This window comes from Protopterus annectens, chromosome 1.part1 (assembly GCF_019279795.1).
Source record: "Protopterus annectens isolate FY-2018-M chromosome 1.part1, PAN1.0, whole genome shotgun sequence".
In the NCBI taxonomy this organism is placed as follows: Eukaryota; Metazoa; Chordata; order Ceratodontiformes; family Protopteridae; genus Protopterus; species Protopterus annectens.
Window position 1 is genome coordinate 1,048,910,079 of NC_056726.1, and position 25,953 is coordinate 1,048,936,031.

Genomic DNA, 25,953 nt, shown 5'->3' on the forward strand with positions numbered 1-25,953 from the left:
AATTTGATGTACATTTGTAAAGATTCACAGTATTTTTTAAGGAAAATGGGGGAGGTGCCTTTTAATGCTGAGGCTGTGTTCCTTACAATCAATGTTCAAAACTTGTACTTGTAATCTCACATTATGTGAGGTTACAATGATTTGAAGAGTGTCTATATAGTTGTACAAAGCTGCCAACAGACAAAACTAAACCTATTATTAGCTTAATGGAATTGGTGTTAAAAAAATAACTATATTTTTCGAGGGACAACTTTTTTGACAAAAAACTGGAGTAGCAATGGGGTTGGCATATGCCTCCATTTTTCATAATTTTGTAATGAGTTACTGGGAACACAATTTCATTATGAATAGTCCATTTAAAAGAGTCCTGGTCCTTCTATATGAGATTTTTAGATTATATATTTTTATGAAATGATTCTCACACGAAGTTACAAGAATTTATTGACTATATTAATAACACAGTTGAATTTTGAAACTTACATATATTAGTGGTAAGGAAAAAAATATATATTTGGATGCTGATTTAAGAAAAGATTATGGTAAACGAAATATTGGCAATTTTACATTACAAAAGTATGCATCCTAAACATCAAACATCAAAAGAAGGCAGTAGTGAAAGGCCAGCTAATGTGGCTGGCAAGAATGTTTTCTGATACTGATGTGTTCAATGATGAATGTGAAATTTTGGTAGGTATGTTCCATAAAAGAGGATATCCATCCGATTTTGTATGGAATATTAAGGAGTAAGTATTATGTAAAAGACTGAGTAGGCTTTATAAGCCCCTCACTGATGCAAGTAGGTATGAGAATGCTGACCAGTTAAACTTGAATGACACTGATCAGTTAAAGCTGGGGGTTCCAAGTAATAATTGTGGTAGATTTAAAAGGTCTTTTATTACTAGTTTTACTATTGATAGTGGGAGTATTTTGAATATTTTGTGTAAGAAATTAACTCTTTTTTGGGGGGGACAGGACCATACTGGAAAAAAAAGCTGGTGAAAAGCCCAGCATAGCATATAGGAAGGCTAAATTTTTTAAGCATTACTTAGCGAATGGTAACACCTCAGGAGGTAGGAAAAATACCTTTATGAAAAACAGGGGTATGCTTAAGTATGGAGTTTGCCCCAATGTGGTTATATAAGTGTGAAAGATTATTTCCAAGTTAGGAATGTAGTTTATGAACTTAAAGGAACGTATTCTTGTAATTATATAATGGCAGTATATCTGGCTCAGTTAAAACACTGTCTGGCATTTTATGTCGGAAAGACTTCCCAGAAACTTAGAGAGCACATGTATGAACATTTATTTGATATTCATAAATGTAAATCTACTACTGTACTTTTTAAGCATGTGGAAAAAGAAAGTATGCATAGTTTTTTTGGGGGGGGTTTTGGTTACAGAACAAGTTCATAGTGATTCCCAGGGTTTTATTATAGAAGAACATTTGGAGAAATGTGAGTTAGAACGGCAGTTAAAATTATGCTATAAGTTACCTGGGACTCAATGAATCTTACTCTATTAATTCTGTCTTGAGATTAAAATATTATAATGGTTGATTGAGTTAATTCAGGGACTAATTACTTGATTATTTTCTTAATTGAAATGTTTTCACTACTGGGGACTTTTTAATTATGTGATTTTTTTGAAACTGTATTTTTAATATAACTTCACAGTGACTTTTATTTTTTTGATAAAGTTCCATTTAAAGGAACAAAAGTGCTAAACAATTTGGAATTAAAATTTTCCTGGATAATAGCCACTGTTAGTTCATTTATTGCAGCACGTTTTTGGTTTTTATTAGCTTGTGATTTTAACGTGCTTGCGCTTCCTGGTTTTAAAGCAGCAAAATTGCCAAAAAGGCATATGCTCTGGCAAAGGTTTGACACTGATGGGAGACAACATGGTAATTTCCAGTAGGCTGCTTGTGAGTACTCTGTGACTGTGTTACAGTAAGCTGTCAAGACTTTTTGGAGTCTAACTAATGGGTCTACAATCCCCATTATGCAGATATTCACTAGAAAAGCTTTAGTTTCCGGAGCTCACATAAATGAATGCAATGATGTTATATGCCAGTAAGTTGTTCAATTAATTCACAGTTTCATTTTTGCTTAGTGAAAGAAGGGTAGCTGACAGAGTAAACATATGGCTACAGGGTTCTGTGCTGGGACCTCTCCTGTTTGGCATCTACTTTTCTGAACTGAAAGCCAATACCAAAGGGCTCGGTTGACTAAGTTTGCAGATGACTGCAAGCTAGGAGCAGTCATTGACTCCCCAAATAACAAAGTCATGCTACAGGAAGGTTTGCCTAAAATAAATAACTGGTGCCAAAATCATGTGTGACGATGTGAGGTATTGCCAGCTATGCCAGGAGAAGTAGGGCAATGGATGTATAACATATGCCAGCATAGCCAGCTGGAGTTTTGTAAAGAATTATATATAATTTGTCTATCAAGCTGATTTGTACAGGTGCTTGAGTTACAAATGTATTTGTAAAGTTGCTTCTGTTAAAAATGTACCAACAGTGGGTCCTACTGGACAGAAAAAGAAATGCACATGTATGTCAGACTGTATTGTAACTATTGGAATTAATATACTATAGCAAAGGCTAACTGGAAGAGAAGAGGTTAATCTCAGTCCAGCTACCTTTGACAAATAGTCTAAAATTAAATTACTTGGAAGGCCATAAAGACTGTATCTTACAGTTCAGATTGGAGCCAGAGACAAAATGTCTGTGAAAATAAAGACTAGGAAACCTGTTGTATTGTCCTTAGCAGCAAACTAATTGCTATCCTGGAAGGCTGGAAGTGATGAAATGGTTTTATGGCTTACAGGTGCTATAACACATCTTAGCAAAGCTCTGTCTGTGTGTACGGTAACACATATTTGTGATATTCTGGTTCAGTTTCTGGTAAAGGGGGGTAGCATGGAAACCAGAAGTCAGATGACCAGATATATGTGATGTCATTCTGTAATTCAGCACTGAAATAATGTTTTAATACTAGATGAGACAAAAGTCTCATAGTAGTAGTCTGTTTTTGAAACCTGACATAAAAAGATTACTCATTCACTCATCTTACCTTGCTTTAGTAAGTAACCAGGGAATAATAATTCTTTAGATCAGTCAGGAAAATACAGTGAGCTTAGTTAAATATTGTTTTTCTGTATCTGTGAGAATCCATTCATCTGTGTTATTTTTAATATTTCCTGTGACTAAACTCTGGTGTTTATTGTAAATAGATATTCAGTATTTTCATGTTCTTTTATTATTTATTATTAAATATATGTAAACTTTTCATTGTGACTGGTCTTTTAGAGAATATTTAACCTTTGAGAGTACTTATATTTATTTTGTGACACTGTAGCGCAGCCGCTCCTGGAAGCCTTGCTGCGTTGATCAAGCACTACCATTTGTATCACTACTAATTTTACTCAGTATAATGGGGCACCCTTGTAAAAGTTTTAGAGTAGCTGGCTTTGGAGTGTCCTGGTAGCATTATCTACCTTATAGTCTGGGCAGAGAGGCATAGTTAGTAAATCTGTGTCAGCCTTTTCCAAGTGTGTGTGTGTGTGTGTGTGTGTGTGTGTGTGTGTGCGTTTGTGTGAAAATCAAGTCTCAAAGAGTGTGTGTGTCAGCTACTTGGAGCAGAGAAACAGAGCACTGGTATTACAGAAATGGTGGTGGAGGACTTGGCCTGTGACACTCAGCTGAGGACTCATCTCTATAACTATGCCAGTGAGGAGTCTTACTGGGAGCCTGGACAGAGAAAGAGGGAAAACACAGTGTGTGCTCTTAAGAGAAATTGTGCTTGGTGCAGAGAGCTGCATTTGGAAATACCGTGTGTATCTATCTTTGTTCCAATTGAAAGCCCCTCACCGGTGTCAGTGATGAGGATTCCAGCTCCTTGATTACTGGTCCAGAGGAAGGACGTCACATCATGGATGAAATTTAAATGCCAAAAAATGCATTACTGTATCATTTGGGAAATCATCTACACAAGGCAACTACCATGTTGACAATACAAACCTAAGAGTTTATACAGTTGCTTGAGATTTGGGACCTTATGTGGACAGTGACCTAACTTTCGACCAACGTGTCTACTGTTGTAAGAAAGTTCTTTTACGTTGCACAGCTTACAAACGAAGGGATTGTGTCTAGGTCTAGGGATGCCATTTCCCCCCATTACTCAGCCCTTATTAGGTCACTCATTGAATACTGTATAATACCCCCTTTGACATGTATCTGTCCAGACGTATGCAACAGCTGGAATGGCCACAGAGACACCTCACTAAAAGGATACAAGGCCTAAACATGTCCTATGTGGACAAACTCAAAGCCCTGTAATTCAGTATCCTACTGACTACTAATAGATGACCTGTGACTGGCATACAAGGCATCCTCCGACCCATTACTTATGGATTTACTGCACATCAGCAATTCAAATGGCATCAGAAATACTCAATCTAGGGATCTAAACCTCTTCTGCAACATCAAAAGAAAAGATTGAAGGGACACGTATATCTTTCAGGGGAAACAGCTGCTGTGGAACAGACTCCGCAGGTACATAAAACAAAGCTCATCCTGTCCATTTTCAAGTGCAAATTCGATCTATGGATGGGAAACAGAAAATTTATGCAAGGACTGCCCCTTGTACAGCTAATGGACAGAGGCAGCTCCAAAATGTTTGATCCCATGCATGGGTTTTCTCAAATTATCTATGGTATGATCCATTTATTCTTACTTGTGATAATATGAATTATCTACCATGACACGGGTGAGGCCAATCTATAACCAAATGGGATAGGTTATTTTGAGAACAAAAAGGGAAACTGGCTAGGCTTAAAATGACGTGCAATGGCAACTAGCCTGATACTAACCTATAAGCATATAGAGGGAAAATCTACCATGGGAATGTAAGGCTAGGTTTCTTAAGATTCTTACAGATCAATAGCCTAGTAAGTACCTATGGGTCTGTGAACCCATGAGATAGGCTAATTACTTGGGGGGGTGGAGTTTAATGGTATTGTGAAATGTTGATAAGCTAAAATGTATGGTGCTAGTGAACCATATGCAAGGAGCTAAAAGTGGCTTTCAGGGTGATTAACAGAATAAATTTTTGAGAGATGAAGGACTAGAGAGAAGTCAGAGATTGACTCTACTTTCCTTGTGGACTGGGTCAGGGAAGAAGTAGGTTAGACTATATGCTGGCAGATAAACAGCATATCAAAGACATCAAAGTACTGAGATTTTTGAAAAGAAATATCAGATTTATGCTCCAGTACTGAGGATAACGTATGATTTTTAAAGTCAAATAGTTGAGGTGGAGGATTAACAGAGCTGATGGTCAGACAGAGTTGTGACTGACTGCAGGCAAAGTCAAGAAATTCTCTGACAAAATCCTCTTGAGCCAAGAGATGATACGAAAATTATAGAGGTGTTTGCCTTAGAAATATGCCATGAAACACTCAGGTAAGAAAGAAAGCTACTACTACAACAGTCGGAAAGAATTCTCAGCTTAAGGGGGTATAAGTTAGAGAAATGATAAAAGGTAAAGACACTGCAGGTCTTGGTGATGCTTGCTGGACAGAGGAGATAAGAGACTGTTCTATTTTCTGAGTACAATAGATTTCTGTAAAAGGTGAGGCCACAGCCAAGGGAACCAAAATTATCTAGGTAAAGACAGGGCTATGAGGACTGCCTTGGCCTTGGGAATCTTTGCTTTCTCTAGGAATTTCATTTTGAGTGAAAATGGGGTGGGGGAGGCATAAAGAAGAACCGGAGACCACTGCTAGACCAGGGTCCCAGGGCACCTCTCTATAGTGGGATTAGGGAAACATAGCTGCTCCATTTGATGATAGGTGGGGATGTAATTTAGTCCCCACCAATGGAAAATGATGTCTGATGTTGATTGACTTAGGTTCATAGGTGTGTACTAGGCTAATAGCCCTGGAGCCTTTACAAACCTAGCCCACAGGACTACCCTGATATCGTGCCATCCAACCTTAGTTCCCAGTGCCTCTGTCAAGGAGAGCCACTGGAGTGATATTTTCTATTTACCATCCACTCATCAAGGTTTCTCTTGAAGAGTGCCAGTGAGGTGCTCTGTTTGACATGTATGGGAAGTCTATTCCATAGCAAGGGCAGTCTCTGGGTTATGAACCTGTCCCTCCAGCATGTTCTGTTGATTGTGGTAATGAGGATGAGGTCACTGGAGGCTGTGGTGCAGAGGGATTGGGATTTCTTTAGATGTAGCATTTCTAACAGAGCTGGATCAGACATGACTTTGTATGTCAAGCAGAGAACGCCTCTAAGTAGGCGATATGAGACAGAGAATAGGTTCATAGGTTTATACTAGGCTATCTGCCCTAAGGCATTTATAAGCCTAGCTCTATTTTTTTACGCCTTACACCTATGCCCTAAGGCATTTATAAGCCTAGCCCAAATTTTTGTGGCTTACGCCACCCCTTATATGAAAAAATACTGTGCCCATTAGTTTGTTGTGCCTCTGTCCAGCAGTGACACAGAGATGATTCCCGGTAAACTCTACGATCCCCATCCACAGGTCAAGATTTCTCTTGAACAGAGTCAGCGAGGTGCTCTGCCTCACATGGACTGGGATTTTATTCCACAGCATAGTGGTTTTGGTGGATTTGGATTTTGAGGTGGAGCATTTTGGATTTTTGAGGTGGAGCATGTCCATTTTTTAATTGGACATGGCCTTGTAACTGAATAGAGCTGGAGTTTCTTCAATCTTTTGGTTTGGAACTTTTGGGGTCTCTCCAATTGTTGGAGTTTTTGAGTCTGTCCATATAGGACAAGTGTTTAAGGCCCTCTTTGTGAGGTATTTTTGCAGCCTCTCCAGTTGTTGCAGGTGCCTAGTGAGGTACATGCCAAATGGGGCACTGTACTCGATAAATGGCCTAACGAGGGACGCGTAGAGGAAGACAATGACCTCTTACCTCCTGGATGCAAAACCCTTAGTAATGAGATGTGCCACATAGAAGGACTTTCTGACCACAGTGGCAATGTGGTGGTCAAAAGAGAGGCTGCTGTCAACATGTGTTCCCATATCTCTTATAACACCTTCTGTGTTCCGTGGATTACCACTGATGTGGTAATTCATGGGAACTGGGTTTTTACCAAAGGGGATGACAGCACATTTTTTGGCCTTTCTGTAGGATGTCAACATCACTTGGGGAGTTAATAATAGCTCCCTACTTTCAATCATCTGCGAACTTTGTCAACCAGAGACCCTTTGTGTTGGCCTGGGCATCAGAGAAGTAGATACCAAACAGGAGAGGACCCAGGACCGAACCCTGTGGGACTTCACTGGTAACTGGTCGGCAGTCTGACTTGCAGTCTGCCACTTTCACACTGTAGGTTCTATTTGTGAGCCAGTTTGCAACCCACCTAGTGATATAGGAGTTGATGCCTAGCTTAGTGAGTTTTTCTAGGATTCCTGAATGAGGAATGGTATCAAACGCCTTGGCCAGATCAAGGTAGGCTGTATGAACCACCTTGCCTTTATCCACAGCTCTGGTGACTCACTCAAAGAAGTCGATCAAGTTGATAAAGCATGATCTACCCTTCACAAAACCAAACTGTGTGGGATCCAGAGTTTGGAGATTCCCTACATCTTTGTTTATTAGATCCCTGATGATGCGTTCCATAGCTTTGCATATCAAACTCGTCAGGCTAATGGGGCGATAGTTCCCAGGGTCTGTAGTCACTCCTCCTTTGTGGAGAGGGATGACTGTAGCAGTACACCATTAAGTAGGGACATAGCCTGAGGTGAGGCTGTGATTGAACAGGGCACACAGGTGAGGTGCCAGTTCACTGTGTAGTTCATGGAGAACACAGACAGGGGTATTGTCAGGTCCCATGGAAGCTGTATTCTTGGCCTTGAACAGAGCTGTTTTAACCTGTGCAGCAGTAATACTAGGTGCCTGGCAATCTACTGGTATTGTGATTGGTCCTCTGAGGGGGGCAAGAGGGGTAAAGTTGGCACTGAATCTGTTGGCCAGTATATTGGCAATATCTGTTGGCTCGGTATAGGAGGTACCATTGTGCAGTAGCTAAGAGCAAATCTGGGTATTGCCATGGAGAATCTTTACATAACTATAGAAGGCCTTGTGGTTGTCTTTACTATCTGCTGCAATTCTGTTTTCATAGCTAACTTTAGAGGATTTGATGAGGGATCTCAACTTTTTGTTGAGAATGATAAGGGAGTTTTTCCAGTGCTGGGACTTCACCTTATTCTGCATCAGTTTCCTCCATCTGTTGTAGAGTTTGTTTATGGCAGGGGACCACCAGATTGGCTTCCTTTTTTTTGGAGGAGAGCGTCTTGGTTCTGTTGGGTATGGCGAGGTCCATGCATTTGTTTAAGTGTTTGTACAGTGCATTGGTGTATGATCTGGCGGTCATGCAACTATTCTCCATTTGCATGGGTGCCATGAAATTAGCCACCTCTGTTTTTAGAAGCCCAAAGTTAGCTTTGGAGAAGTTTTTCATGGTGGTTACCTTTATGGAGGGGGGGGAGGGAGGATGAAGAGAGGCCTGGTTATATTCTATTCTCCATTTGCATGGGTGCCATGAAATTAGCCACCTCTGTTTTTAGAAGTCCAAAGTTAGCTTTGGAGAAGTTTTTCATGGTGGTTACCTTTGTGGGAGAGGATGGGAGGGATGTAGATTTCCAGGGTGATTAGTTTGTGGTCAGATCTAACCAGGGAGGTGTTAACTATTGGTGTAGTGCAACGGTTGCCCATGTTAGTAATGACCAGGTCAAGGATGTTGCTATCTCTAGTGGATATGGTAGAGCTAGTCCAGGGCATATGAATTAATGAATTCCAGGAAATGTTGGGCAAGTGTATTGGTACATGAGTAGTTTCCCAGTTAATGGAGGGGTAGTTGAAGTCGCCCAGTATGAGAGTATTAGGTTGGACCCTAATATTCTCCAATGTGCTTAGGAACGTGGAGTGCGAGTCTTGGGACATAGTTTCATATTTTTGCACTAGGCTAGCTCCCTTTGTGGGCCATTTTAAGCTTAGCCAATTACCCCATGTGAGAATCAAACCCTGCACCTTGTGTCTGTAAGGTAAACACCTTAATCATTATGCCAACCTCCCACAAAATGGAAAAATGGCTTTGGTGAGGCTCAAACTGTGAATGACTACGTGCAAGGCATACGCTCTAACCACTACACTATTGCACTTATCATTGTTGGGGACCTATAGCAGGCTAAGACCTGAATCACTGTCTTACCCCATGTTAGCTGCACCTGAAGTATCCCTGATGCATTATGTTGGGCTACCAGTTTGGAGGTGTGTGCATCCTTTATGAATATGGAAACATTACCGCCTTTGGAGCTTCGGTCCAAGTTCTGGGGCCGAAAGGTGTGGAATGAGTTATAGCCTGGTAGTGCAGGGGTGCATTCTGCTGCCTTGAACCAGGTCTCTGTTACAGCACAAATGTTGATGTTCTCCATTTTAAGGAGTGCGTCGAGTGAGTGCATTTTCAGATTTAGAATTCTAGCATTGAACAGCATGTCCCTCAGACTGCATTTGCTTGTAGCTGTTAGGGTGGTAATTTGGTCTTTGGAACACTGCCTAAAAAGGCACTATAGGCATGGCAAGAGCCTTGGCCAGTATCCGGAAGCCCAGGAGTGACAGATGCAGGCCATCTCTGGCAAAGCATCGAGGTTTGTTAATCATATAATCCCAGGCAGACAGATAATGGATCCCCCTAGAATGACATCAGAAACTTAGCCAATTGTTGAAATCGATCATTTTCTGCTTGTACTGTGGTATCATTTGGGTGATGGTAGGATGCTGCTCAGGGCCTGGGTCATACCCGCCTGGGCTACATAATCTGAGAGCTCCTCCATGTCTCTTTTCATGTAGTTCATGGAGGTATGTCTCAGGTCTTTCACACCCATATGTACAATGACAGAGTCACATTTGTACCTGTTGTTGAGGGACCTGAGTGCGTGCGTTATGTGGCAGATCCTGACACCTGACAGGCAGCTGACTGTTACTTTCTCCTTATTCAACCTAGTAAGTGGGACATCAGTGTGCCTCACTATCGAGTCACCTATGACTAGTGTGTTGGGCATGCTGTTCTGCCTTAGGGGCTTTGGTTGAGTGGCACACTGTTTAGGACAGTTATGTGTCTCTTGTTTAGTGTTGTGTTGTGGTGGTCAAGTGCATTTCTGCCTTGGAGGTGTCTGCTGTTTGGGTAGATTTTTAATGAGAGCCTCTGCATAGGTGGGTGTGTGGTTTGTGTTTTTATATGAAGGCAGTGCTGGTGTGTGTCCTGGAGGGTTATGTGTTCCATGTGGTGTGGTGTGGTGCAAGTGTGGACCTTCTCCTCTTGACTAGCTATTCCGGTCTTGGCTGGAGAGTGCGTGGCTTCCAATTTGGATATATAAGTGGATCTCTTGCAAGTCAGAGTGTTGGGAAGTAAGAGGAGAGGATTGTCGGTGTACACGAGACAGTTGCTACATTGCCTCATGATGTCCAGGTTCACCAGATTAATAGGAGAAAGCACAGGGAACTGACCTTTAGACATGCCTGGATGGGTGGGTATTAATAATAAGTACTGGATCTGTTTCCTTGTAGAATGTTTAGTGCTGGTAGCACTTGTGTGCTACAATAATTGCTACAAGAAGTCTGGTAAAGTGCTAGACTGAAAAGCTAGTAAAAGTGCAGGAGAGGAGAGAACTAGCAGGTCTAAGGGAAAAATTGAAGAGCAGACTTTGGCACCACTCAGAAGCTACAAACAGTCCTGGATACAGCAAATCTGTATCTGGACTAGACTAGTTACAGGAAAGGTGGGATAAGTGCAAATGCAGGCTTTTGGACCAGGAAGTTGAAAGAGATGGAAAAACTTCCCAAACGGCCAATAAACTACAATTTCTGGGCCAGAAACCACTCCTCTTGTGGTTGGCAGGCTATCTGGTGCTTATCACTCCCATGATAAGCTAAAAGGCTTCCCTCCAACACAGAAAGGCTTGGGGGTCTCAGAAGCTTACAAACAGTCCTGGATACAGCAAATCTGTATCTGGACTGCACTAGTTACAGGAAAGGTGGGATAAATGCAAACACAGGCTTTTGGACCAGGAAGTTGAAAGAGATGGAAAACTGCCCAAACGGCCAATAAATTACAATTTCTGGGCCAGAAATCACTCCTCTTGTGGTAGATAGGCTACCTAGTGCTTACCACTCCCAATGACAAGCTAGAAGGCTTCCTTCTGACACAGAAAGGCTTGGGAGGGTCTCAGAAGCTTACAAACAGTCCTGGATACAGCAAATCTGTATCTGGACTAGACTAGTTACAGGAAAGGTGGGAAACGAGCGCAAACGTAGGCTTCTAAACCAGAAAGTTGAAAGAGATGGAAAAACTGCCCAAATGGCCAATAAACTACAATTTCTGGGCCAGAAACCACTTTTGTGGTAGATAGGCTACCTAGTGCTTACCACGCCCACTGATAAGCTAGAAGGCTTCCCTCCAACACATAAAGGCTTGGGGGGCTCAGAAGCATGCAAACAGTCCTGGATACAGCAAATCTGTACCTGGACTAGCCTAAGTTACGGGAAAGGCAGGAAACAAGCTTAGAATTTTTTTTACACTAGACAGCACTAAAAACAATTTAAGTGCAGTGCAAGCTACCACACTTGAGTGTGTAGTAATAATAAACCAAATAAAGTTTAAATAAATGCAATTTATTCAAACTGTATTCTGAGCTGAATTCAATTTTTGTTTTATTCAACTCTGAACAGTTAAAAATTGCCAAAATTATACTTATCAGCTGAGAAGCACACCCAGTCATAACACAAGGAGATTCTAGCAAAGTTTTTTTTTTTTTTTTTTTGTAAAGTGACTTGGGAGACAACTCTTTTAAGGTTTCAGCTAGCAACTACTGAGCTTGACAGCTAGACAGCTGGCTAATCTGGAAAATGGAGTACAGCGATAAAGTGGAGTGTTGACAAGGCCTGTACCCATAACCTCACTGTCTCTTCACAGAGGGAGCAGGAGTGAGACAATTCATGTTGTCAGAATGGATGACAAATACAAACTGAGGAAGGGGAGTCCTATACAGCATGTAATGTTAACATGACTGTTCTCATCTCTAAGACACTGATGTGCAATGAGGCTTCTTATTGTGACCATGTCCATAGGGCCACAGACAATGTTGATGGCAAATTTTTGATAACTAAATCAGAAAGGATATTGGGGCCAAATAATGATGCCAATAGACCCTGAGCATCCACTGAAGTACCCTCATTCCATACCCCGGAAAGGGAAAGAAGAAAATCATCTTAGCCATTAAGCCCAATGCCTTAAGACACAGTGGCTGTCAGCCTGAAGACAAGAAAAGAGTACAGATGGTTGAGTGAATAATGGCAATTCTGTATGGAAGTAGACTGACTACACAGGTTGTCATGTCTGGGTTGTAAATGATAAATTTCTGTGTTTGTGATGGTGATTTTGCATTGTTCACTGAGATCACCCAAGACTGTGAATAGTTGTTTTTATTAATGACTCTGTTGAGGTGATTGCAAGGAGCCAGTCATCTAGATAAGGGAAGACTAGTATGTCCCTCAGTCAGAGATACACTGGCCATAGCTGCCATGCATATGATAAACACTATGGGGACTGTGGTGAGGCCAAATAGACAGCCTCAGAACTAAGTGAATGGCTGCAACCCTGCAGTGCAGGAATCTCCAGAACTTCCTGGCTATCTTGATGTAAAAACAGGCATTCTGATCAACAGCACATCTATTCCCCATCCTGTAATCATGGCAGAATCAAATGTCCTGTGAGCACCCGAAAGGTTAAGCCAAAAGAATTTGTCCCCATCTACTTTAAAAGTGCTTCATCAAATCTAGTAAACTACCTGTGTATTGTTAGCACTACTGCCATCTCTACTGACATTAACATGCAGCCTATTGTTGTTAACAGGGTAAGCTAAATTCTTATTGTATTGTTTTACATTCCTAGCTAACTTCTTATTTTAAAATCCAAGGTAGAGCGCTGTTTTAAACGTAAAAAGATTTATTATCAACTTGAACGCTTTTCGTCACCAGTAATATGGTAACTTCATCAGAAATGAACACCAAGTAAATACAATGGTTTAAAATACAAAAACCAAGTCAACACATGTTAAAAACCAACCAATCAACAGGATGTTTCATTTAAAGAAATAACCCATTTTAGAAACTGTGTATCCCATAGTGACAATACACTACTCAATAAACCCACTCAAGTACCTGGGATTTAAAAATAATAATAAAGTATTAATAAAGTAGATAAGCAAAGACACTACCAGAAGTATACTGTCTGTCTATAAAGTATTTTTATATATATAAAAATATATGTAAAAACAGCTTGTTGTAATAGATATAAAAATATATAATATATGTAAACTTTTAATTCGTGAAATCTTTCACCTAGTTAAACTCTTTTAATTTTAACAGACAAGAAATGTTGCAAGCCTCATTTAAACCTGGGTACGAAAAGGCATTTAACAACAATTGCCATTCTAGCTCACGTTCTTCCAATAGTAACGCTAAAGGACCACCTCTAATGTCAGGTAAAACCTGATCAATAGCCTTAAAGCAAAACTTGTGCCCACCACACAAGTGGGAGTGCTTAGCCAGTGCATTCTCACATTTATTTTTATCTATGGCATATACATGCTCATAGATTCTCTCCCGAAACTTGCGGTCTGTTTTACCTACGTAAAATGCCGGACACTTGTTACACATGGCAATGTATATCACTGCCTTGGACTCACAGTTAAATTTATAGTTAAGATTGAATTTCCTGTTATTACCAATAGAAAAAGAATTACCTGTCTTAATGTGCCTACACATCTTGCACGCCCCACAGGTATACATACCTACATGTCTCCCACTGAACGTAGACGTTCTACGCTCAAGGAGGTTTTTCAAGTTGGACCCTCTTCTATACACTATTTTAGGCAGATTACCCAACTTATCAAATAAAGTATTCTCTCTACTAATGAAGGTCCAGTTCTTATATAAAATGGAACTAACCTTTGCGCTATTATTACTGTATGTCTTAATAAAGCTCACGTTGTAATTCACTTGTTGGTCAACACTAATGTTTGTAATTTGATCAGTACCCAAATTTACAATATTAGTGTAACTGTTATTAAAATGTGGGTCAACTTTTTTATTGGAATAGTGGTCAATGTCAGTGGCCACACTGGACTCATATTGGCAATGAGTCAAATCGTTTCTCTTATAAAGGAGAGGTCTAAAGTGGCCGTTATAACGTTTACATTGGATTTCTTCTATTAAAGGGTGAATCAAATTTGTTGGATAACCACGTTTTTGAAACATACTGCTCAAAAAATGACATTCTTCTAGAAAGTCATTATTGAGCGAAATCATCCTAGCAGCCCTGATAAGTTGGCTCTTCACAATAGATCTTTTTTGTGTAAATGGGTGACAGCTCGTGAAGTGCAAAAATGAGTTGCAATACGTGGCTTTCCTGAAGATTTTTGAAATCAATCTTTTATTTACCAAGTCCTTAGTCAACTTGATATCCAAGTAATCTATAGTGTCATTACTATAGTTATATGTAAATTTGAAAAAAACAGTTGTAGTGTTCAAGTAATCAACAAATGTATGAGCTTGTACCTCATCACCTCTAAATACAGATATAAATATGACCATAGTAGAGTCTTTTCCAGCACTGACCAACTGCTTGATAGCCTCAGGAGCAACAAAATTAAGAAAATCAATCGAGACCGTCTAGCTTATACTAACGGCACAGCGTATCCAAGGCCACAGATGACACAAGTTTGGCAGTCTAATTCTTTCAACAACCTTACTTCTAACGGTAATGCTAACGACCTTGCCATTGAAGAAGGTTGTGAGGACACCAATGATGATAATCCTGTCAGACGCAGTGAACGGATTCGCTCATATAGTACTGTTACCAGTAACTAACAAAATTGCCAATCTTCTAATAAACAAAATAACCAGAAGGATCAAAATTTTCAGGACAAAAACCTAAGTACTACTTCGAGAAGACAAACTTACCAAAATCAAAAAAACAAAACACGGAGCAACTGGCGCAAGCGATAGTACAAGAAGAGTCAGTAAATACAACTGGGCTTAACATCTTGAACAATACCACCGGTGATTTTAACATTTACAACTACTCTTCTATTACTATTGACCCTGTTTTGATTGACTTGCTAGCCAAGGGTAACACTTTTGTTCCCACTAGGAACATGAACATTGCAAAAACAATCATTGATTTAAAGTGTTTTGTTAGGAAGTTAAATTTAACTCGCTTATTGGGGAATTCTATGAATATACATAGGCCATTTAAGATAGCGAGCACTTTCAACCCTCCTCTCCACCCAGTACTTAGTGTCTTTGAAAATGTGTGTGAACTTGACATCAGACATATGGCACAATTGTATTCACCTATTAGTGGTAGAATGCCCAGGAAAAATAATGTCAGTCAGGAACAAGCGCAAGCCTTGAAACTTTTAAGTTCCTCACAGGTGAGAGTAGTTAAACCGGATAAAGGTGGAGGGTTGGCAGTTTTTGACATTACTGATTACAACAACAAAATGAAGGAGGTCTTGAAAAGTAATACTTATTTAAAAACATTGTTAAATGAGATGAATACAGCCTACAGCCGTATCAGGGGGTACCTCAATGATTTGTTTACTGAGGCTAAAATTGACCTTGAAACCTACAATTACATGTCTATTTCATTTCCAAAAACACCAGTAATGTTTGGCATCCCTAAGGTGCACAAAGACATGTTAAATCCACCTATGAGGCCTCTCATTGATGGAAGGGCCTCTTTAACTTATCTATGTGCAAAGGTTGTTGATGCCATACTACAAAAATATTTGAAATCCGAGACACAAGTGTGTGAGGACTCCTGGTCTTTCTTACAAAACCTTAATGCGTTAGAATTTAGTGAGGAAAACAACTTTCTAACCACCGACATGGTCGACCTCTACACCTCTATTCCCCACTTGGAGGCAGTTAAGTGGGTTAGTTTAATGCTGAAAGATAAGAATGCTCCATTTATAGAAATTAGTCTAGTTGAAGAACTAATTGATATTATTCTTACAAACAGTTTTTTTATCTTTGATGGGGACTTCTATCTCCAAAGGCAAGGCGTTGCTATGGGTTCGCCTTGTGGTGCCAGTTTGGTCAATTTAGTTACGGCCTACTGGGAGAGGACATTTATTTTTAATATACCTGAACACAATGCGAACCTAGTATACTACACTCGGTTTTTAGACAATATTTTTATCGTTTTTAGAGGTGACGAAGTACAAGCTCATACATTTGTTGATTACTTGAACACCACAACTGTTTTTTTCAAATTTACATATAACTATAGTAATGACACTATAGATTACTTGAATATCAAGTTGACTAAGGACTTGGTAAATAAAAGACTGATTTCAAAAATCTCCAGGAAAGCCACGTATTGCAACTCATTTTTACACTTCACGAGTGGTCACCCATTTGAACAAAAAAGATCTATTGTGAAGAGCCAACTTATCAGGGCTGCTACGATGATTTTGCTCGATAATGACTTTCTAGAAGAATGTCATTTTTTGAGCAGTGTGTTTCAAAAACGTGGTTATCCAACAAATTTGATTCACCCTTTAATAGAAGAAATCCAGTGTAAATGTTATAATGGCCACTTTAGACCTCTCCTTTATAAGAGAGACGATTTGACTCATTACCAACATGAGTCCAGTGTGGCCACTAACATTGACCACTATTCCAATAACAAAGTTGACCCACACTTTAATAACAGTTACACTAATATTGTAAATTTGGGTCCTGATCAAATTACAAACATTAGTGTTGACCAACAAGTAAATTACAACGTGAGCTTTATTACGATGTACAGTAATGATAGTGCAAGGGTTAGTTCCATTTTATATAAGAACTGGACCTTCATTAGTAGAGAGAATTCTTTATTTGATAAGTTGGGTAATCTGCCTAAAATAGTGTATAGAAGAGGGTCCAACTTGAAAAACCTCCTTGAGCGTAGAACTTCTACATTCAGTGGGAGACATGTAGGTATGTATACCTGTGTGGCGTGCAAGATGTGTAGGCACATTAAGACAGGTAATTCTTTTTCTATTGGTAATAACAGGAAATTCAGTCTTAACTATAAACTTAACTGTGAGTCCAAGGCAGTGATATACATTGCCATGTGAAACAACAGTCTGGTGTTTTACGTAGGTAAAACGGACCGCAAGTTTTGGGAGAGAATCTATGAGCATGTACATGCCATAGATAAAAATAAATGTGAGAATGCACTAGCTAAGCACTCCCACTTGTGTGGTGGGCACAAGTTTTGCTTTAAGGCTATTGATCAGGTTTTACCTGACATTAGAGGTGGTCCTTCAGCGTTTCTACTGGAAGAACGTGAGCTAGAATGGCAATTGTTGTTAAATGCCTTTTCGTACCCAGGTTTAAATGAGGCTTGCAACATTTCTTGTCTGTTAAAATTAAAGAGTTTAACTAGGTGAAAGATTTCACGAGTTAAAAGTTTACATATATTATATATTTTTATATCTATTACAACAAGCTGGTTTTTACATATATTTATATATATATATATATATATATATATATATATATATAAATACTTTATAGACAGACAATATACTTGTAGTAGTGTCTTTGCTTATCTACTTTATTAATACTTTATTATTATTTTTAAATCCCAGGTACCTGAGTGGGTTTTATTGAGTAGTGTATTGTTACTATGGGATATACAGTTTCTAAAATGGGTTATAGGTTCATAGTTCATAGGTTCATAGTTTAGTACTAAGCTAACTGCTCTTGCGAGCCATTTTAAGCCTAGCCAATTATTCCTTGTGAGACTCAAACCCTGCACCTTTTGTTTGTAAGGCAAACACCTTAGCCATTAAGCCATCCTCCCAACCCCCTTTCTTTAAATGAAACATCCCGTTGATTGGTTGGTTTTTAACATGTGTTGACTTGGTTTTTGTATTTTAAACCATTGAATTTACTTGGTGTTAATTTCTGATGAAGTTACCATATTACTGGTGATGAAAAGCGTTCAAGTTGATAATAAATCTTTTTTACATTTAAAACTGCGCTCTACCTTGGATTTTAGGACCTGCTTATTACCAGTTTGTCTCCTGTTGTTTTTGTTTTTATCCAGCTCATTTGTTAACTTCTTATTTTATTTATTTATTTTTTTTGAGTCAACACTACACCGCAATGCTTGTCAATCCTAGGGATTGACCAGTGACTGGTAGGGGAGGACCAGTGATGACATGAGAGGGAAAGGAGAAAATAAATCTCAGGATAACTTTAATACAGATATTTCTGACCCTTTAGAATCCCCCTTACCAACATTGAGAAAAATTAGCAAATTGGTCACATAAGGGAACCTGCTAAGCTGTAAGCACTACAGCAATATCACTGTAAAGTATGTCAGTAATGAAGCTGATTATTTTTAATTATTCTTAATGTGCTTTTAAACTTTATAATATTTGAATTTTATTTCATATATGAACTGTACAGGCTCTTAAAATTATTATTTACTTGTGTTTTTGAAACTTTTTATGCAACTTTGCTGAACTTTCTGTTACTTTAAAAGTCAGGCACGATGGATTGTTTGCTTTATAAAAAGAAGTAGGTCTTCGTTTAATTATTTATTTATTTATATTGTTGGTTCTATGTAGTCCTTTTAAAATAGATTGGATGAAAGCTTTTGGCTTAACCTTTCAGTATTTATTAAACTTTGTTTTTAATTACCTCCTAGATCCGCCCATGTTACTTCTGTGCATCTTATTTTGCTGGTTACAGGTGGGAAAGGCTGAAACAGTTAATTATCTAACAATATACTCACTGAAGCCGTTACTATCATGAGATTCCTCTTGCTGTATTCCTTCTTCTTCTGTATTTCCAGAGGGAACTTCCATGTCTCTGCCAATTAGTAACCACAGGTGCTCCACTGGGATGTTATATCCTGCACAATAAAATCAGCAGATAATGTGATGATGCATATCATTCTGGAAGTTTCTACAATATACCTACCTTTTTCACAAAAGTCCAAAACAAGTAAAAATCCGCCTAACAGGCAAAATTGGAAAAAGAAGTAAAAAATGCTTTAATACAAGAAAAAAACAATGGTCCAGAACCGTCAGTTTATTATATTATGAAACATAAGAATGTTTCTCTTTTAATAGTGGTTTTAAACTGTTAGTGACACCATAGCCAGCCTTAGGCATAGGCCAACTAGGCGGCCACCTAGGGCACTGCTCTAGTAGTAGCTTTCCTTTTTCAGTATTAATTTAGGTAGTCCAGGGGTAGGGGGGGGTGGTGGTGTGGTGGGGGGGCGTGGAGCCCCCCTTGCCCTAGTTGATCAGTTGATCTCTGAGTGACACCAGGACTAAATGTCACTAATAGTTTAAAACCACTATTAAAAGAGAAACATTCTTATGTGACCTAATATCAAATAGATGTTATGTGCAATGGTACAGCTTGTTGAGCATACAAGATTTAAAATTTTATGTTTATCATGTGATGACTTATGTTGTTTTTATTGGCTGGTTTATGATATATATTGATGCATTACAGCTTGTCTGTTCTTAGATTTCACTGAAGAAGAGTTTGCTGACTCGAAAGCTTTATTTTATAATAAACTGATGGTTTTGGACCATTGTTTTTTCTTGTTTTTTAAGTAGCAGATAATGACAACTTGTATCAAAAGATAGCAATATTCCATCAAAACACATGAAATAAAGCCACACCTCTGGATGCAGCCTTCTGAAATGCATTAATATAGACCGTATTTAAACTGCCGTATTTTCAACCATTTTCTTGGTCATGCCAAATTCCTCTTCTATGCCTCCTTGAATATAAGCAATCTTATAAATCTTCCATTATCTAAAAAACATACAATGTCTTCCAGGCCTTCTACTTGATTCCCATATAAAAGGAATAAAAAAAGATCTACCTCACACTTGACACATGCAGTGTCCCACTATTAAAGCAGAATTTTTTTAACTTACCTTAAGCAGTGGACCTTTGAGGTTATGCATGCTCATCAGGTTCTCTACCAGATGGACCTGTGCCAGCAGATATTAAGACTACTAGCCACCTGACCAACTTTTGCTAACACATGCCCATATGTACTACCTCATGGAGATATCATTGCTAACAACATCAGTATAAATGAGCAGTTATAACATCCTTCCTCCTATTCCCACCGAATGCATAACCTGCAGCAGATACCTATTTGGCAACTACCTATGTTAGTACTTTTGAAGACAGGCCTTCACACTAATGTACCATTACAAATCTAAAGAAAGAAATCCTGGGGTTAGCCATTGAGCAACTTGCATTACACATCTCAAAGATTTAATGTCCTGGGGTACCTCAAACATCTTGCTTCAAGGTGCTCTATCAACGTGAGCCTATGTGAGCAGATCTGCAAGTCAGGAGTAGATAAATACCATGTGTGTGTGTGTGTGTGTGTGTGTGTGTGTGTGTGTGTGTGTGTGTGTGTGTGTGTGTGTGTGTGTGTGTGTGTGTGTGTGTGTGTGTGTGTGTGTGTGTGTGTGTGTGTGTGTGTGTGTGTGTGTGTGTGTGTGTGTGTGTGTGTGTGTGTGTGTGTGTGTGTGTGTGTGTGGGGGTGCCTTACGCATAACAACTTAAAATTCCTTTCTGGGAAGCCCTACTGAAGGACAGTCTGACCAAGAATCTGTGTCTAGCTCACAGTTGTTTGTGAGTATGTGAAACAATAACCATACTGTAGACTAAGTAATAACACTGATAGGGAAACATTATAGGAAACCTCTCTTCTGCTGTGGTTCTTTGAAGGTATATGAATGATTTTAACTTGTTTTTTTTTCATACTAGACTGTAATATTCCTGGCTCATTATTTGAAATACACCACTTGTTTTTTTTTTTGTCTTCTTTATCTCTGGAAATGGGTGAAAGTAAAGGATTCTTTCTAAAGGTTTTTGTTCTAGCCTAATAATAACAAAACTATTTCAGATTTCCCCAGTATGTGATTTTTTTTTTTTTGGTAGTCATCAAGCAGAAAATGTTGTGAGTGAATACACACTTCTTTTGGGGTAAGTCTCAGATGTGTTCTTTAGGACACTGTCCTTAAGGAAAGTCAAAGTGTCTTCTGAAGGCATGACAGCCTGAGACTCTGACATGTGTCAAACTGATGTGACTGCCTTACAAAAAAATAAAAACTTTTTTCCTAAATTAATCTTAACTGAACACGGGGTGCTGTTTAAAATGGGAACGAGGAATTATGCTATGATGATGTGCCAAAGATATATAAATAAATGCTTGGTTAAAAGGCCAGGAATGGAGACAGACGTCTGATGAGGCGGCACCACAAGAAATTACAAAATGCACAAGATACCTTTTTATCACACTTTTTTTTTTTTTTTTTTTTGCATAAAAAGGTTTGTTGATCATCTTTTCCCATTTGTCTGAATATTTGTGCATTCTGCAGGGAGTGGAATGTGTTCCTACACTTCCACAGTGAACCTTGGCTGTGACAAAAAATGTTCTGGAGTTCAGCCTATTTACTTGGTAAAAATGGTTAAAAAGCAAGTAAATGAATAAATATAAATGTGTAGTTCCCCTTCCGATGTTTTCATATGTCTGTCTGTGAATCACACATATAGAAACATACAAAAAAGAAGCTTTAGAAAATAAAAAAAAACTTGATCAGTTCTTCGCTCATTCAATATCTTAGTGGTTATACAGCAGCCAGAGAAGTAATTCAGAGGGTCTGGGTTTGAATCCTACTTGAAGCAAGCACTAACTTGGTGCTGTGCTCCTAAGCTTTGCCCTGGGCCTGTGCAAGCTACTACTAACTGATACAGCAGTTTATCTGAATGCTTGGCTGCTTGGCCAGAGAGTTTGCTGATACAATTCCCCCCATACCTCTCAACCTCTTAGAACAAAAAATCTGGACAAAGCCTAAAATGATGGGGGGACAAATAAGGACAGATTTTAAATATTGCTCTTACAAACTTAGAAAGTTGATATAATAATAGGTTTTGCATTAGCATGAATTTTCTGAAGGATGTAGAGTCTTAAACTCAAAGGTTTGTCTGATTTTATGCATAAAATTGTTGATTGGAATGTAAATTGAATTTTACAGTCCAATGACCACTGACGCATTTTTTAAAGCTGCTGGCAAATTAGGATTAACAGTGTGTGACAATGTTCACCTGAGAAAGTGAGTCAAATGAAGTGCCTACAGATTTGGTCCCAGAGGTGGAACTAGCTATTCAGTTGCACAGGGCTGTCCCCCGATCTGCCCCCCCCCCCCAAAGGTCTTGTATCTATCTAACCTGTAACAAACTGCTTGTTACATTTGTAAAGCGCTTCAACTCAAAATTAAAACACAAAACAAAAAGAAAGCTTAACCTGTAGGAAGCAGCTACTACAGTTTATACATGCCACACACACAGCGCTATGCAAATGCAATTTATGACACTCAAATGCCAGTACTGCACTGAAGTCCAAGCAGTTTCTGCCAATCATGCCCCCTAATACTTTGCACCCTGAGGAGCTGCCTCCCTCACCCCACCCTAGCTATGCTTCTGTTTGATCCCTTCAGCATGAGGGAAGTACATTATTTGTAGTTAATACTATGGCTTTGTGTTATCTGGAAGTATTTTAAGTGTAAAACTTTTAACAGGTTTTGTCTTGTGAGAGAAGGAGAATTTAGAAGAGTTCTGACAAGTGAAGTAGCATTGAGAGATTTTGCTGTTTGTTGATTTATTTTTGCTTTGTGATAATTTCTGCTGCATTGCGTGGCTTTGCCCTTGTTTGAGTTGAGTTGCATGATGCTATCCACCATGCAACACTTTGGCAATTCAAGCTATACAGTAGGCAGTGGACTCTTTTCTGAAATTCCCATGCAAGTAGTTACCCCATCCATACCTGCTGTACTGTTGTCTTTCTTTCTTATGGAAGTGTTAAAATGATATTTTCCCTCCCTATCATTCTTCAGTCTGCCTGCTGTGCTGTAATTTCCCCCTTCTTGCAGCAGTGTATAAATAACAGTGTTTTTCCTTGAGCTGCCCTGCTGAAGAAAGTGCAGTAGCTAAGCTTGTATAACTCTAACAAACCTGCATATACAAACTGCATATGTATCATGTATCTGTATTACAGTATTATACTGCTTTTTATCTTGATGTACTAATTTTTCTCTTATAGCACTTTTTTAAGAAAACATGGCATCCATGCCGCTGCTGCTCAACTGTTGCACTGTTAAATTAGTTGGGACACTTGTGCCCCGATTATTCAGTCATTTAATATAACAGATGTACTACTGCCACTAGCAATAATAATTATGCATTTGTTAACCAGGTAGGCCCACTGGACACACAATCCCTTTTCAGGGGGACACAGGAGCAATGTCTGGTTAAGTGACTTGTTCAAGGTCACATGGCAGGCAAATGATGGCAGAGGGAATCAAACCCTGTACCACAGGAACTACAGTTCACAGCCGTAGCCTGCTGCACCAACTGCCAGATGGCAGTTTAGTATTGCTATGTACAGTAGTATTAAACATGTATCTCAACCTCCACTAATTCTTCTGGACATTCTTGCTGAGAGACATGTTCTGGTGAATTTGGCTGCTAGCAAACTGACTTAGCTTCACCATTCATTATTAAGCTCTGATGCACGATTTACTGGAAAGTTTGGTGCAGCTGACCACCGCTGTGCTACTTGAAGACAAACAAGATTACTAGTATGAAACAACTTAATTCCTATTTCAACTGGGTCAAAATCACATTACATTCATACATCACAGTTCTGCCAATATAGAATTGCTGTCATCTATTTCTCCTTTTGTAGTCAGTATGATAGCACTTGTTATTCTGAGACAGTGCACAAACTGCTTAATGTTTACGACAATCACATTACTGCTCCCAAAACGTTCAAGTACTTAACGAATTTTGAAGTTGTACTGTCACTACAATGTGCATTTGGTAAGCATGACTTGCACACCACCACATCACACAGTACCACCACTACACTTGTTATGCCAATGTGGTTAAAAAGTCACTCAATGAGCCTCTTAAAATTAGGATTAAGAAATGTTAGTGTCCAGGCTACAACTTTAAAACAACATCACATAGATCAGTCGCCATTATGTATACTTCAGAGAGTTGCGAGGGTACATGCCACACATCCTTAAGGTCTAAAATGCATGCATCCCCTTAAGAAATGTTTTGGTACTTGGGGACTCTGCTGTGAGGCAAGTGACATTATCCTTACAGGATTAGACTAGAGCAGGGGGACAGCTGTCTTTCAGCAGGATCTAGGATATTGTGAGGGTTCTTAGATTCCTCCATCCTGTCAAATACAACTCCAGCCTGCTGGAGGCCCACTTGGGTGAGAACTTTGGGTGCTTCACATAAAAGAAAACATAGAAGGATATGATTAATATTGCTAAATTTGTGGCACAGGCAGGAAAGATACTGGTTTTGAGGGATGTTTTGCTATCACCTAAAATGATGCTAAAATTCAAGGACAAGACAACTGGCTTCAATAACTGGCTTAGTAGGTAGTGTCATGCTAGGGGTATCCCACATGTATTTGCTTTGTGCAAGATGACTGACAGACCCTCCTGCTTTGCAAAGGATGGTCTGTACCCTGCTTACAAAGGCTTTTGCATTCTAATTAACCATTTTCTGCTCCCAAATTGACTTTTTAGGCACCACCTACTCAACAATGTCACCTAACAAATTCCAACTTGGAACCCATTAAAGTGTCTTTACTCGATGTCAAAAGTCTTAACAAAATAATTCATGAGCTTGAGGCCCTCCTGTGACTTGAACATGAACATATTTGCATAGTATCAGAAATGTGGTATAAATGCAATGAAAGCACTCCCCTGTATTCCTGGCTTAAGTCCCTAGCATGTATTCAGAACTGTGGGTAAGAGGGGATGAATGTCATTTTTTTGTTCAATACCCCCTCACATCAAGGAAGACTCCTTGTTAACCTAATTCTTTCAAATTTCTGAAATCCAAATCACCATAAACAAAATAAATTAACATTCATATCCAACTATGGATCTCCTCCTGTCCACTGATGATCATGATAACTACCTTAACACCATAACTACTATCCTTATAAATGCTAATACATTTCTTCTACAGAACTTCAATCATCCTACAATAAACTAGCTCGCTTACATAACATTGTAGCAATACACAATTTTAGGAAGACTTCCCCCAGAGAGGTCCAGCCACAGCCACAGTACAAGTTATTCCTGGTTATTCAATCACTTTACTTTGTAATAGCTTCAGCTGCTGCTAACTTCCTTAAAAGACTGAAGATTAAGAAAGTAAAGTGCAACCCTTAGTACTTCCACAGTTTGAAACAAAATCCATCAGGATGAAAAAGGGCAGGTAATTATATGTACTACTAGTCATAAAGGTTTGGGGATGAGATTAGGGAACAGAAGGTGATGCCCTATCTTCCATTTCATTTTATCCACTTTTTACTGACCAGATTGATCCAACTAGGCCAACTGCATATTATCACAGAAGACTTAAAGTGACTTTTGTATAGACTAGGGGAAATGTGACCAGGACACCACAGACATTCTTGTGATCTTCTGACATGTAACATGGGATCCTTAACACCTAAGCTAATGATAATTAATGCTGATAGGACCACAGTTTTATGTATCAGCAGAAAGAGCTTTCATTTTGAACTTTGAGTGGCAAATGGCAGGTAACCATCTATGATACTGGTGACACTGGTTTCAGAAGGAGGTTAGAGTAGTGGGAGGGTGGGTAATTATACAGGCTGCTAGAAATCTATGATTGGGGAATAGCTCTGGATACCACAGGATGGGAATCCTCCTGTGCTGCTGCTGACCCTGTTTTAGAAAT

General features: G+C 39.1%; 1 protein-coding gene across 1 annotated transcript in view; it reads right to left on the reverse strand.

Moving 5' to 3' along the window:
* The window catches only part of LOC122808871 (zinc finger protein OZF-like), a 137,114-nt gene that overhangs the window by 20,719 nt on the left and 90,442 nt on the right, over positions 1 to 25,953 (reverse strand). Inside the window, exon 3 of the mRNA XM_044079975.1 lies at positions 18,908 to 19,027. Within this exon, the coding sequence (XP_043935910.1) occupies positions 18,908 to 19,027 (120 nt within the window). The remainder of the gene's footprint in view (positions 1 to 18,907; positions 19,028 to 25,953) is intronic.